Consider the following 13,940-nt stretch of genomic DNA (forward strand, 5'->3'; position numbering starts at 1 on the left):
TGGTACGTTGGATCGCAGTAGATTGGACGGTCCAGATGCTCTCTGCTGCTGCTGCTGCTGCTGCTTGTGGTCTGGACACCGGAGAGACTCACCGCGGCAGAGTTGAGTACTCGCCGACGACGAGGCCGGCGGCTGCGCGCCACCTCGCCGTTTCCCTCTCCGCCGCATCCACACGACGACACATGGCCTCCGCCGCCGCCGCCGCCGACCCCGGCGCGGCGTACAAGCTCCTCCTCTCCTGCCCCGCCGGCCTCCCCAGATCCCGCGTAACCCTCCTTACACAACCTCTCTCTCTCTCTCTCTCTCTCTCTCTCTCTCTCTCTCTCTCTCTCTCCCGGCGTCTGATTGCATGAGCACCTGCTGATGCTGCTGTTCCCCGGGGCCCCCGATTCGACGGCGGCAGCGGCAAATCTGACCCTTTCTTTGCCCTTTTGCCGTTTTTTCTGCCCCTCACGCTGTTCTTCCAACTCTTTCTTGGTGGCACACGATCTAGTACAGTACATAATAACAAGCAACTGCCCGATCATTTCCTTTTATTTTTAGTATTATTAGAGCTTATTATTATTCATCACTCCACATGCTCATATGGATTTGAACTACCATGTCCATATAAGAGAGACTTTGCAAAAATAATTGCCTTTTTTTTAGCTAGCTGCTTGGATTGTTGTACTATATAGCTACTACTATCGTGTTGACTGTGCTACGGATTTCTTTAGCTTCTTAAGGAGAAATGCTATGATATTGTCGATACTAGTTGGGGGTCGATTCGATGATTGCTCATGTTGTATGTGGATTTGCAGGTTTCGGTTAAATTTGATCAGTCATTCGATCGGATTCCCCATCCGGATGCAGCCTTGGAAGAATCAATAAGTGTGGTATAAATTGTCTGCCTATGCACTTCTAGTGATTGTTGATCCAATAGCACGCATGGATGTTGTTTATATTTCTTTGGTCCTGTAGATATGGAACCAGAGACTTAAGCAGAACCCGTCGTCGTACAGCGGCACAAAATTTCGGGTATTTACCTCCTAGTTATATCTTGATATTCCGCTTTCCTGCTCCATTGTGGTGCTTGAAATTACTGCCAAACACCTTATATTGAGCTCACACCATTTTTTTGATTTATAAGGTGTTTACACATTTCGTGAGTATAACTTTGTGTTTTTTCATGAACAGTCCAATAGTATTTAGATCTTATGACACAGAAAAGGCACCTTTGAATGCAAATATGAAAACACTTTCCTGTGATCATGAATTACTGTTAGTTACAATATATTTGTTATGTCGATAGAAAAAAATGTTGTAACACAAATAAATTCCATTGTTCAATTTTTTAGACAACATAATCACAGTCATTCCCATAATCTGTCATCATCCAAATAAACCTTTGCCTTCTCTACCTAACAACGAATGTTAAATAGGTTATGGCCATTTCTTTAGCTTGCCTTGTTTCTTTTTGAGCTGAACAGGTGCGATTGCAAAAATTTCTGGAATATACTGCCTTCAGCTGATATCTCTTTAAGTACTAGATTTCATACTTTGGCCTCCAACTAATTTCAGTATGGAGGACACGCTGTGCACTACAAAGATGAACCAAATAAGGAGTATTGTGTTTCACTTCATTTGGGTCTCACAGATTACAGGTTCGCTTGGGATTTCACATTCTATTACAATAGCTAGTTACCTACTCTTTTGGAGAAGTAAATTCTGGCAGCCATACTTTCTCAACTGTTTTACATTGTCGTTCTAACCTTCTATGTGGTATTCCCAACTAATATCTCTGTTTATAACGATGTTATTTCCTTGCACATGACAGCACATTTGTGGGAACAAATCTTAATCCATTGTGGGAGAAATTTTTGGTCCCATCTGAAGGTAACTAGATTTTAGAAACTTAATCACGTGTGCTACTTAGATCAGGGCCTGTTTTCACCTCAAATTTTCCATCTTTAGTTCCATGTTATCTCGGGAGTCAGGACTTATCTTTTTGTTTCATTGCTTTACCTTTTGAGTTTTGAAAATGTAACTTCTTAAGACATATCCATCCCATGTTGTTTCCCCTACCACTCTCGTATATTGTTTTCCTCTATATAATGTTTAACCTTCCATTATGCTGATGAAATTACTGCCCCGCGAAAAAATATTCATAAATTTTCAGTACATAGCATATGCTCATACTACATAGCACAAGTCAGCCTTGAGCAAAACAGTTCCTCTCACAATCTGATCTGTTTAGATGATTCTGTGCATTGCCAACACATGTCGAATCCACTGGGAAATGGTGCAATTGTTCAAACATCTGATGAAAAGATCATCGTATTGCAAAGAAGCTACAATGTTGGGGAGTTTCCAGGTTACTTTGTTTTTCCTGGAGGACATTCCGAGGTAAAATCTATTTTTTCCCCTAGTTAGATCTATATTTGGTTCAGCAAGGTGATCTAATTCTTAATTTTGTATTGGATAACTGTATGATATTTTTCTCCCAAATGTAATGTAAAAACATCTACTGAGACAAATGGTGGACCTAAGTTATTGAAAGTCTTTGGTATTTTGATTCTACATGACTTACGGGATTATTGATTGAGTAGTCGCTCAGTAATATACATGGTTCTTATGAAACTGAAGTTCATCTGTATATCAGCCACAAGAAATTGGAATCTTGGCACATCAAACTGATGAAAAGGACCTTGCTGTTCTCAATGAAAGAGTTTCCCAAGAGATGTTTGATGGAATCATCCGTGAGGTAGTTGAGGAAACTGGAGTGCCTTCTAATTCACTGGTAACAGACCCACCTGCACTTTGTCTTGTATACAGCTAAATACTACATCAGCAGTCAGCATATAATCCATCAGCTTTTTTCTGAAGTTTACTGGTTGATATAAGGGAAAACATCTAGTGCAAACCACATATGTAGTGGAAACTTGGAAACTACCGTTGGATCGAGAAATGGACGTCCGAGATTCGTCCACGTCACCCAGGGGTGACGTGGACGAATCTCGGACGTCCATTTCTCGATCCAACGGTAGTTTCCAAGTTTCCACTACATATGTGGTTTGCACTAGATGTTTTCCCTTGATATAAGCTGGCAAGTTGTTATCAAATTGTTCTTTTAATTGTTTCTACATACCACATACAAGGAGATTTGTATGTTTTTTGGGGGCTAATTATCCACATTTAATTTCACCCAGACAGAGCCTGTCTTCATTGGAATTTCTCGCCGGGAGATGAATGTTAGGCCAACTGCATTCTTTTTTACAAAATGCAACATAGATTCAGGTGGAGTGCATGAATTATATTCTAGAGCTCAAGATGGTTTTGAATCTACAAAGATGTATGCAGTCTCAGAGGTAAGCTTAGTTGCATTAGCAGCACAATTTTCTTTTCTTTTTTTTTTTGGAAACCGAATTAGCAGCACAATTTGATCCCCATGTGGCTTTAGGATTCCTCTGACCACAAATTGTATGTTTGAATCACAGGAAGAGCTACTAGGAATGACCGACCGAATGCCTGGTTGCCACCGTGGTGGCTTTGCTCTCTATGAAATGATGAAGACTGCTGCCAAAAAATCATGAAAATGAACAATAGTGATGTAAGTGCGCATTCAGATCATCTTATGCCAAACACAAACATGATGTTGCAAAGCTGCGGTGGGCAAAAGAGGAAATCAATCGAGCATCTCCCTTTTCAACCATCCATTGTTGACAATCATCATTTTCCACTGCTTAATTGAGATCATCGCAGACATTCCTAATGTGCCTATTTGATCTTCTGCAGATTGAATTCTTCTCTAATATCATAAAATAAACAGGGAGAGAGATTGGCGTCACAAGAAAACAATACAGTAGTTACTCCTTTTCTCTGGAGCTGATGCATTTTCTTTCCCCTTGTTGCACTGAGAGTTTTTCAGTACAAGTGCGGAAGAAATAAGTTCTTATTTACGTTCTCAATTTATTTTTTTATTATTTTATCCTACATTCTCACTTTGTTGCTTGGAATTGATGTTGTAATTGAGACCATCGCATTCGTGACATGATTTCTATCTAATCAAAATTCTTTCAGTTTCAGATGTTGTTTAATGTTTACTACCTATTGCTACTCGTGCAATCCGCCACTGAGAAAGATACTACGCCATATGCCTTCGTCTGACGGAAACGTAATACAGCTAATACGCCTTCTTAGCAAGAATACGTGTGGGGCAGAAAGGCCACCATCGTGGGCCCCACCTGTCAGCGATAACCCCCTCGTCGTTCTCTTCTCCCCCAAAACGCTAACACGAGTGAATCGTGGAACTCGTTCGATCTCGCCCTCGCCGGCGGCAAGGCAACCGTCTCCTCCTCCGCTCGCCGTCGCCGTCGACGTCGCCGGCGGCATCATCACCACGCTACGGCGAGAGTGGCGTAGCCGTGTAGACAGAGAGGGAGATAGCGAGGGATGGACGCGGAGCTCCTGGAGCTGCAGCGGCAGCTGGAGGCGGCGCAGAGCGCGCGGTCGAGCGTGCGGCTGTCGGAGCGGAACGTGGTGGAGCTCGTGCAGAAGCTGCAGGAGCGCGGGATCATCGACTTCGAGCTCCTCCACACCACCTCCGGCAAGGAGTACATCACATCCGTACGCCCCCGCCTTCCCCTTCCCTTCACCCTCACCTCGCCGCATCTCTCCATCTATCTACTTCCCCAATCCCTCGCCGATACTTTCGCTAGAATCAGATTTACCTGTAAAACAGCCTCTGATACATACAGCGCAGTGTAGATTGTTCTGGATTTGGGGACTCTGGTATTGACTAATGATGTTAATAATGGGAATGATGGACTCCGCGTAGAAATTATGGGCGTTCGGTATCGTCAAAATGTCGAATCTAAACACTGCCGATGCTGAGTACCCCTCCTCCTTGATTGCTTTAATGCTAGTATTAGGTACTGAACTGAAAATTGGACTTACAATTTTGGGATGATTGCGATTAAAGGATGCCGACCATTAGATTATTGCGAGAGAGCTTTCACTTCGAAGCAGGGAACAACATGTAAATTTGGTTGGATGGAATTGGCATTTCCGAATCGGATACTGGTTGTGTTCTATCTATATTTTGTGAGGACTTATAATTTGGTTTTAGTATTTAGATATTCTGGTCCACATGTACATTTTAATGTCTGTGCAAATTGAAGAGATTAGGTGGAATTTTACCTATTGATTATTACTACATATTCCTCTTCAGCAGTTCAGTTCAAAGCACTTGCTTAACTGAGGATTCATTGTTCTTAGCTTATTCATGCTCAACTTGGTTTGGCAGGACCATCTGAAACATGAGATCAAGATGGAGATCAAGAAACGCGGACGTGCATCACTGGTAGATTTGTCAGATATACTGGGGGTGGACCTCTACCATGTTGAGAGACAGTCACAGAAAGTCGTTGCAGATGATCCATCTCTTATGCTGATCAACGGCGAGATCATGTCACAGTCTTACTGGGACACTGTGACAGAAGAGATAAATGAGAAGTTGCAGGAGCGCAGCCAGATTGCCTTGGCTGAGATTGCTGCCCAGTTGCATATTGGATCAGAGCTGGTTGTCAATATCCTTGAGCCTCGGCTTGGAACTATTGTAAGTCTGCTAGTCTACCCTTTTAATGGTTTTTATCATTGGCTATTTTTTCTGCTAGTCTATATTTATACTTCGATAATCTAGATGTAATCTGCCATGCCAAGCATCATAGAGATAGTTAGTTAGCTGGTCCTAATAATTAAGTTATTAGTCGAAGAGGGCATTTTAGACACAATTATAGGAGCTTAGTCCTTTCCTGCTTCTGCTGCTTCAGCTCACAATTTATGGACATTATTTTTTTTTCCTAATTTCTGGTACACGAGTCACTGTTTCCTAATATTTATGTGGCTGTGCCATTTCTAAAGATCAACATTGTCCCAATTATTTGTTTGATTGTTTCTACCTTTCTCTAGAGTACTGATGCCTTTTCATGTCTCCAAAGTCAAAAATGTGTTATGAGTTGTGTTTTATACTTTACAACAGAACTGCAAAATCATGCAAGAGACCATAGCTACAGTCAATCTGAACAGACCCTTCTTACTGCACCCTGGCATTTTCAGTTCTCATTCAAGCAAAATGACACTATAGAAAATTCTCCTTTCAGGTTAAAGGAAGGCTAGAAGGTGGTCAGCTATACACTCCAGCATATGTCTCAAGAATTACTGCCATGGTCCGTGGTGCTGCTAGGGGTATAACAGTTCCAACAAATTTGCCATCTGTTTGGAACAGCTTGCAGCTGCAGCTCCAAGAAATGCATGGTGCTAGTGGAGTTTCTGTGGAAGGTTCATTCTTCCAGTCCATTTTCAATGGCTTACTGAAAGAAGGTGTTGTGCTTGGATCAGTCCGTGCAGGAGTACAGTGGACACCAGCTGTAAGATCCGTACTTTTTTAGTTCGTATTCTTAACACTTAAGCTATATTTGACATTGTGGCGATTTTCTTCTTTTTTAGGTTTTTGCACATGCTCAAAAGGAGAGTGTTGATGCCTTTTTTTCACAGGTTAAGAAATTTCTTTTCTCAATTATGCAAGAGAACTGCATCATATCATTACATTAAGAAGAAGAGGTTTAAATATTTACAAGACACCCACTGCCGTGGAGATGGAAAAGGAAAGAAAACAAACCACCAAAATCCTCCAAAATCAAGAAATTTCCAACTTATAATTTAGTTCCTACAATTTATAATATGTTAGAAGCATTAGTAGCGCAACTGGACCATATATTTATCTGGGCAAGATGACAACTTTGCATGGGTATTTCATATATAACCACTGGACATATTCTTCCTTGTGCGTGCTCATGCACAAACTGGCGAACAGCTTTACCATATGTTGTTACTCAAAATTAAATCTCTAGGTCTGATATTTAGCAAGGATATTGAATTCTGAAACATATGCTAAAATATAGTTATGCATTATCTCCTGTTTGTAACTTATTTGTTTTCTTTCAGAACTCTTACATCGGATACGAAGTGCTTCAGAAACTAGCAATTCCTCAGCCTAAACAGTATTTGGAGGTAATGGAAGCTGTTAATGTGCCTTTACTGTTCAAATCATCGGTATGTTTATATTAACAATATTGTTCTCTTCTATAGGCCAGATATCCAGATGGTATTGCACTGGAAGCTGTTTTTGTTCATCCTTCTGTTGTTGATATGCTAGATGCTGCCGTGGGTGATACAATTGAGAATGGACAATGGTATTGTTAAATTTCATGTCTCCTCCAAGGTTAATTGTGATTTGTCACTGTTATCTGCTATGAGCTCCAAACTAAAATATAAAAAAAGAGCTGAATTTGCTGATGTTCTCCCTGTGTACATGGTTGGAACTTCAGAACTATTACAAAGAGTTTATATGATATAACATGAGAAAAGGAAAGGGAGTAAGCTAATCAAGCTATAACAACATATGGAGATAGACTAACAACTAACTTCAGTCCACACTTCACAGAAAGTCATTTACACAGATGAGATTTGACCGAGAGGCCTAAACCTTTTTAGTAGTGCCAACATGTTTTTTTGCAGCCTTTTCCTAATTGATTGTTAGGAGTAATCTGTTTTGCTGATGTGCCCTGGACTTCTCTCATTGCCTATCTTTGATGTGTCCTTTATTCTTTCAGGATTGATGCTCTTTCAGTCCTTCCATCGTATATCACTGGCCCTGATGCAACCAAGATATTATCTCTCTGTCCATCTTTGCAGAAAGCGATCAAGGTTGGTGTCTTTAAAGTAGTTCAATTTTGTAGATTTTTCATGATAACTCATTAAAATACTTGTTTGCAGTCTTCTAAAGCAGTGGTATTTGGAGAATCATGTGTCTTCAGTAATGCATTCATCAAGGTGAATTGTCAAGTCCCGCTTCATGGATTTGTTCAAATCTTTGATGCATTCATATCCTTTTTTTCATGTCCCTTATATATCTAAATGAGTGTAATTTTCTGTCCTTTGAACCATTTTAGGGTATTTTTGATAGACTTGAGAAAGAGATGGACTCGTTTGGCATTAAGCATAGTGCTGGACAAGGAAAACCCTCGAATATGAGCAGTGAACATAGGATAGGATCTGATGGAAAAGATCTTGGTGATAATGACACCAGCAGTATAGGTGCTTCATCTGACAAAGGTCCAAAGAAGAAAAGAGGGAAAGTTTCGGGTTCTGCCAAAGGTGCTGCAGTTGAAAAGGATGATGACAATGAAGAAAGCATTCCTGTCAAGGGCAAGAAAGCTCATAGGAAAAGCAAGGATGCTGGTTCTTCTGGTGATGCAAAACATGGTGGTAAAAAAGCATTAGAGAAAACGAAAGAGGACAATACAAACATCTTTCCAGATGATTTGATAGAACAAAAAGTTTTGACTGTTGCTCCAGAGTTAGAAGAGTTGGGAGGTCAGGAAGTTAACAACATTGACATGATTGTTTCTACTGTGTTTAAAATTTTAATTCTAGAATTCTAACTATTTTCAGGCTCAGATGACTTAAATGGACCACTTAAATTACTGTCTTCCCACCTGAGGCCAATGCTTATGGACGCATGGATGAAGAAAAGGAACACTATGCTGTCAGAAAATGCTGAAAGGAGGCGGCGCTTGCTTGATAATCTGCAAAAACAGCTAGATGAGGTAATCTTCTTTTGAGTTTTGACCACCCATCCATATGTTATTTTTCTTTCTGTGTTTCTATTGATATTTTTTAATGTATTTGTCTATTGTCATCAGGCTGTCCTGGATATGCAACTCTATGAAAAATCTCTGGATGTATTTGAGGATGATCCTGCTACCTCTGTAAGCTGCTACAGTCATTATCTTCACAAGATTGATTGCCACCCAATAAATCAGTATCATCTACTTATGGTAGAATCTTCTTTCCTGTTTCCAGGCAATCCTACACAAGCATCTGCTAAGAACTATGGGTGCTCCTGTAGTTGACAAAATTTTGCTTACACTGGTAACTTAAATGCCTGTCTTCAACTTCATAATTTTGAAAGGATTCTTTGTTATACTCTATGTTTCAGTTTTCTCAGTTTTGCTTTACACTTGTAATATAGTTATATAGACCGCTTCAGATGAACAAGAATCTCGCGGATAGCTTTCTGCACTAGTTGTTTCCCTGTTTGCTTCTTGTGCTGTTTGTTGAAGAAATAGCAAATTGTTAGTATCTTGACCATTGTATATACTTTGCATTGAATCGCTGATAGCACAAGGACAACAAACTGAAGAATGGCATGGATGTTGAAGACAGTGAAGAAAATGTTCAATTAAGCACTGCTGACCGTACTTCTCTGGTATAGTTCTCCCTTTTTTTCTTCCTCAATGTATTAGGTGGTGCTTCCAGCAGTGAACCTGAGTGATAGTTTCATTTGGTTTAACTTTCTGTGCTTGTTTGTGATTTGGAAAATAAACTTTAGGCGAAGGATCTTCCTGGGTCATTGTCGGTGAAGGCCCAAGCTTTAGCTGAAACACTGGAGGGAAAGGTTCGACTTTAACTAAGTTTTTATTTTCACATTTTCTTATAATATCTATTATTTCTGGCAACTGTGTTAGCACCAAACAATTTAACATGACACACGTGTGCACACAGAAAAAAGAAGTGGGGGTCCCTGGGCTATGAATGGCTATTGGTCAATTAAGAATTAATGAATGAAACTATTCATTCTTGGGACAATGAATCTACTATCATTAAAGAATTCATACTCGAAGTTTTCTGCGTTATGGCTCTTACCAGTTATCAGACTGCAAGATGCCATATTGTAGAAAACACAAACAGCTTCATAATAGCTTGCATCCTGCCTAAATCCTGTAGGAACTAGAACCTTATTTATTTGTGGCAATTTGCCAAATGTTCATGCTACCAATAAATTGATCTTCTAACACTAGGTAAATTAAATATGCAGCACAAGTCCGTCAAAAACATTCACCAATGAAGATTTTGAAGTGTTGAATCTTTAATAGATTATATATTGTATTATTTTGCGCAAAGGCATTTCTTAGTCAAACTATAGCTTTACAAGATGGCTCAGATATGAGATCGTGCGTGTAAGAAGTACTCCCTCCATTCCATAATGATCAGCGCATAACAAAAGTAGAGATATTCCGATTTGATCAGCGTATTAACACTGGTAGCATGTGCATGTCGGATGGATTAACTAGTTATCACAGAGATCGAGTAGGCCATGCGATTTTTGAGCTGCATGCAGCACGGAACATCCCTTGCATGTGCAATCATGCAGCGGCAATAACGTCGTTTCGTTTCTCCAAGCCGATTAATATGGAGATTAATTACAAGGATTAAATAGAAAATGGGTAGTGGGTCTCTCCTTGGTCTTGATGCCACAACAAAATATGCTGATCATTATGGAATGGAGGGAGTATGTTGCATAGTGTATATCTAATATTCAACGATATTAAACTTCTCTAAGTTGTCATAAAAATGTTTGTACTCCTAAGCAGCGAGTTCATTGTTGTGTGGAATGCTAATAGTAACAGTCAACTGCTAAATTTCGGACAATGAACAAAGTCTGTGACATTACATATCAAAATTGGATGTTAGTTCTTCCTAACCTTTTCCTTCTAATACATTGCAGCGGTTTGATTCATTTATGGATGCTTTAAGGGATACAGCAGAGGAAAGGTATTTGTGTTGTAACTGCTTTCCACAGCATCTGAACTATCAAAATGCTTATTACCTTTTTTTTAATTGCAGTGGCTTGTTATTTAAGAAGCTTGATAAAAGATTAGAGAGATCAATGCTGCATTCATACCGCAAGGTATGTTCTTTGGGTATCTTTGAGTGTACCACATTGTCTGATGTTTGAACTGCTAAACCTGATGAGTGTTACTCTTATTGAAAAAAAAAATGATGCTAAATATAGTAAGCAACGTGCAAAATGCCAAATGGCAACTCTGTTATTTGGCTGATAGGTTGTGTCTTTAAATTTATATTGCTATTTATCTGACACCTCAATTTCTTATATGATATGAAGGACTTGACGGCACAAGTTTCTTCAGAGAATGATCCGATTTCCTTCCTCCCAAAAGTTGTTGCTCTACTTTTTCTTCAGGTTTGTTTGATTGTGCTACCTCTGATTATTTTTTCTGTTCTTCGTTCAATACTTTTGTATTGATCCTGAGAAACAGCATATTATATTCCCTTTAATCTTTTTTGTAGGCGTATAATAAAGCTCTTCAGGCGCCTGGAAGGGCAGTTGGTGCTGTTATCGCACTACTGAAGGTAACTAATTTACTTTTTATCTGTTTAAGATACACTCGATGCAGTTGAAGCAGTATATAAACTTTCTTTCAGGATAAGATACCAGCTCCAACATACAAGGTTTTGGCCGATTATCACAGCACTACCGTGAAAGTTCTAGCACTACAAGCTGCTGCTACTGAGGATGTAAGTCCACTTATTAAACCATTTCAAATTTGTCTGCCTATTAAAGAAGGATTGAATGTTATTAACTTAGAAGTCATGAACTAAAGTGCTGATGCTTGCATTCATAAACTAACTTGGGTCGTTTCCATGCAGGGGGAAGATTGCGCAACTGATCGAATGCTAGAGAGGAAGGAAGATCTGGAAGAGAGGCTGATGCCAGAACTGAAATCCCTGGTCCTGGGCACAAGCAAAGAATGAGCAGCATTCTGGAGCTGCCTTGCTAGCTAGACTTATGTCTGTGCATGTACACTGGGCGGGGCTATCTTCGTTCCTTGCATCCTCTGCGTTGATCTTCTTTGCTCTATCAAGAAGTAAAAAAGAGCTGGGAAGTGGTCTTCTCTATAGATAGAAGAGAAAATGGAAAAAGGAGAAATGCACCATCGTTTGGGAAGTTGATGTGAACATCTGATTGACATCTCTCATGTAATTTAGTGCATGCATTTCAGCAAATGCTCAGGCTAATTTTAGTGGCCGAAGGCATCTGAATTCACACCTGAATCTGAATCTTGAACTTGATGCTGCTCGGTTTTGTAGCGACAGATAATGAACTTTTCAGAACACCTGAACTGCACCGCTGCTTGACGCCGTGCCTGGCCGGTGCAGAGCTCCGACGTGAGATGGGCGCATCCTCCTCGTCGGTGCTGCAGCATAGCCACGACGGTCTGCAGCAAGCAGGTCGGCCGGGAACATGGAGTTCGTGGATAGGTTACTTTTGTTTTATTTTTTGAAACCGATGGGATTCTACACTTTGACATGAAGCATGCAAAAACAAGACTCTCATCGATCTTGCTGGTCAATTGCTCATCTTAATTTCGAGTGATCGATAGATGCATGAGTTTCTGTCTGTTTTGGCAAAACAAAGCATGTACGCAATGATCCTGATTGATTATTACATGCAGAAGCAGATGCAGTCATATGTGCAGGGTCGTATCATCAGCTAGAATCAGTTCCGCCTGAAAAAGGGTTGATTCCGTTATGCAGAATTGAGAATGAAGCTGGTGTAACGTGGAGTACTACTTCTGATAAAACTGGCTTAATTAAGATCGATATACCAGCTAGCTGGTTGATTGGCCAAGGCAAAACACACATGAAATGAAAAGATGACAGTCTAACACACCGGAGATATATTGCATCTGATCAAGGCGATCACAGATTCCCCACCAAAAGAGACACCTATTACTTCTAACAAAAAATAGGGACTTCATAGTTCTTTAAGATTAAAAGAGAAATAATGTCTGTCAGTCGTGGACAGCAATTGCAGATGACCGGCCGACTGCCAGTTCTTTTCCCCTTTTCTTTTCTTGATCTGAGACAGATGGAATTCAGTAGAGGTGATGATGTGCATAGTTTCAGTGAACTAACTGATCATCTGTTCTCAACTTGCGACAATCTAAGTCAGATAACAAGTAAAACCAAATCGACTTAGCATAATTAAGCACAATGTGAAAACAGAGGATCATTGGCCCTCAACGAGATCAACAGAGAAATTTTTGTCGAGACTGTAGCTAGGCAGCACAATTCAAGTAATAAATGAATAATCTAGCATTCTGCCGGGGAACAATACAGCTTTCAGTAAGGAGAGCAATGCTGCCGTCGGCGAGATTACATTCCGGGTTCCGTCGGCCATCGGTCAGCATCAGGTGGTGGATTCTTGGTTTCCTCTTGGCCGTTCCCCAAGAGAGAGAGAGAGATCATTCATCTGCACTGATAATTCAATCTGGGCCACACCTGCGTCATCTAACGGCTGCTGGAGACCTAAAAAGAAAAAAATAATTCCGTTGCCGGGACTCGAACCCGGGTCTCTCGGGTGAGAGCCGAGTATCCTAACCAGCTAGACTACAACGGATCTTGCTGTGTTGCTTCATGTGCCACATATACATTTCTGAATTTCAGCGAAAAATGGCACAATCTTGTTGATTTGGTGTAGTGTGAGCACCAGCAGACGGATTTTGTTGCTCCACCAAATTACATCATTATATCACTGCATTGTATTGGCAACCACCCAAATTTTTTACTCATAGTATGTACATCCTGTTATGATCGATCAGCATCTTCGTTTTCCTTTAAGGATCATCAGTTTTGTTTGTCACCAACATGGATGCTTGTGCTATTCTCTACTGAATGCAGACATTTCACAAGTTAGCAGTGTAGATATTCGAGAAAATATACTGTGGAAACCACATATTAGGTGGAAACTTGGAAGCTCAGATATGCTACACTCCTCCAAACAAGCTCATAATGTGATCAATTAATTATATGCCTACTAATAAATTCCACACTAATTAGATTTGCACGGCTTATTAATTATTATTATTTTTGCAATGGCAGTACCATCTGCAGGGCAAATTATACATGAGGAGATTAAAAGCTCTCACCAAACAAGCTTAAAATTACCAAATTATACATGGGCAAATTATCATTGAAGGGGTTGTTTGGTGAGCTTAAAATTCTGAGAAGCAGCTGGTTGGTAGCCAGCTTGT

At 40.3% G+C, this 13,940-nt stretch overlaps 2 protein-coding genes and 1 non-coding gene across 4 annotated transcripts; 2 read left to right on the forward strand and 1 right to left on the reverse strand.

The window, feature by feature from the left end:
- The first annotated feature begins 35 nt into the window (after window positions 1–35).
- On the forward strand, window positions 36–4,058 carry LOC127772977 (nudix hydrolase 9). 2 transcript variants are annotated; one of them, XM_052298981.1, is made up of 10 exons: window positions 36–266; window positions 801–875; window positions 961–1,017; window positions 1,561–1,643; window positions 1,817–1,875; window positions 2,237–2,385; window positions 2,642–2,779; window positions 3,189–3,347; window positions 3,477–3,589; window positions 3,775–4,058. In XM_052298981.1, exons 1-9 carry the CDS (start codon window positions 36–38, stop codon window positions 3,570–3,572), a joined length of 1,047 nt encoding a protein of 348 aa, XP_052154941.1. In that variant the 3' UTR covers window positions 3,573–3,589; window positions 3,775–4,058. The 2 variants fall into 2 exon arrangements, 1 of the variants encoding a protein (XP_052154941.1); XR_008017488.1 differs by lacking the exon at window positions 3,775–4,058 and having other exon boundaries at window positions 70–266; window positions 3,193–3,347.
- Window positions 4,059–4,252: 194 nt separating this feature from the next.
- Window positions 4,253–12,240, forward strand: LOC127773951 (E3 UFM1-protein ligase 1 homolog). The gene is made up of 20 exons (XM_052300197.1): window positions 4,253–4,605; window positions 5,285–5,596; window positions 6,141–6,407; window positions 6,487–6,534; window positions 6,985–7,050; window positions 7,129–7,232; window positions 7,653–7,746; window positions 7,816–7,872; window positions 7,992–8,415; window positions 8,494–8,648; window positions 8,745–8,810; window positions 8,905–8,973; window positions 9,224–9,310; window positions 9,434–9,499; window positions 10,610–10,656; window positions 10,729–10,792; window positions 11,009–11,086; window positions 11,194–11,256; window positions 11,329–11,421; window positions 11,554–12,240. Exons 1-20 carry the CDS (start codon window positions 4,432–4,434, stop codon window positions 11,656–11,658), a joined length of 2,439 nt encoding a protein of 812 aa, XP_052156157.1. The 5' UTR covers window positions 4,253–4,431; the 3' UTR covers window positions 11,659–12,240.
- A 993-nt stretch (window positions 12,241–13,233) lies between these two features.
- TRNAE-CUC (transfer RNA glutamic acid (anticodon CUC)) lies at window positions 13,234–13,306 on the reverse strand. The gene has a single exon. It is a non-coding gene; the product is annotated as a tRNA-Glu (tRNA).
- Window positions 13,307–13,940: the final 634 nt, after the last annotated feature.

Source organism: Oryza glaberrima, chromosome 5 (assembly GCF_000147395.1).
Source record: "Oryza glaberrima chromosome 5, OglaRS2, whole genome shotgun sequence".
In the NCBI taxonomy this organism is placed as follows: Eukaryota; Viridiplantae; Streptophyta; class Magnoliopsida; order Poales; family Poaceae; genus Oryza; species Oryza glaberrima.

Bases quoted from the DNA above. Each gene is read 5' to 3' on its own strand.
- LOC127772977 (XM_052298981.1), top strand. From the start codon at position 36: ATGCTCTCTGCTGCTGCTGCTGCTGCTGCTTGTGGTCTGGACACCGGA. The intron at 876-960 runs GTATAAATTGTC...TTGGTCCTGTAG, and splicing joins TGGAAGAATCAATAAGTGTG to ATATGGAACCAGAGACTTAA. The intron at 1,876-2,236 runs GTAACTAGATTT...TGATCTGTTTAG, and splicing joins ATTTTTGGTCCCATCTGAAG to ATGATTCTGTGCATTGCCAA.
- LOC127773951 (XM_052300197.1), top strand. From the start codon at position 4,432: ATGGACGCGGAGCTCCTGGAGCTGCAGCGGCAGCTGGAGGCGGCGCAG. The intron at 6,535-6,984 runs GTTAAGAAATTT...GTTTTCTTTCAG, and splicing joins TTGATGCCTTTTTTTCACAG to AACTCTTACATCGGATACGA. The intron at 8,811-8,904 runs GTAAGCTGCTAC...TCCTGTTTCCAG, and splicing joins AGGATGATCCTGCTACCTCT to GCAATCCTACACAAGCATCT.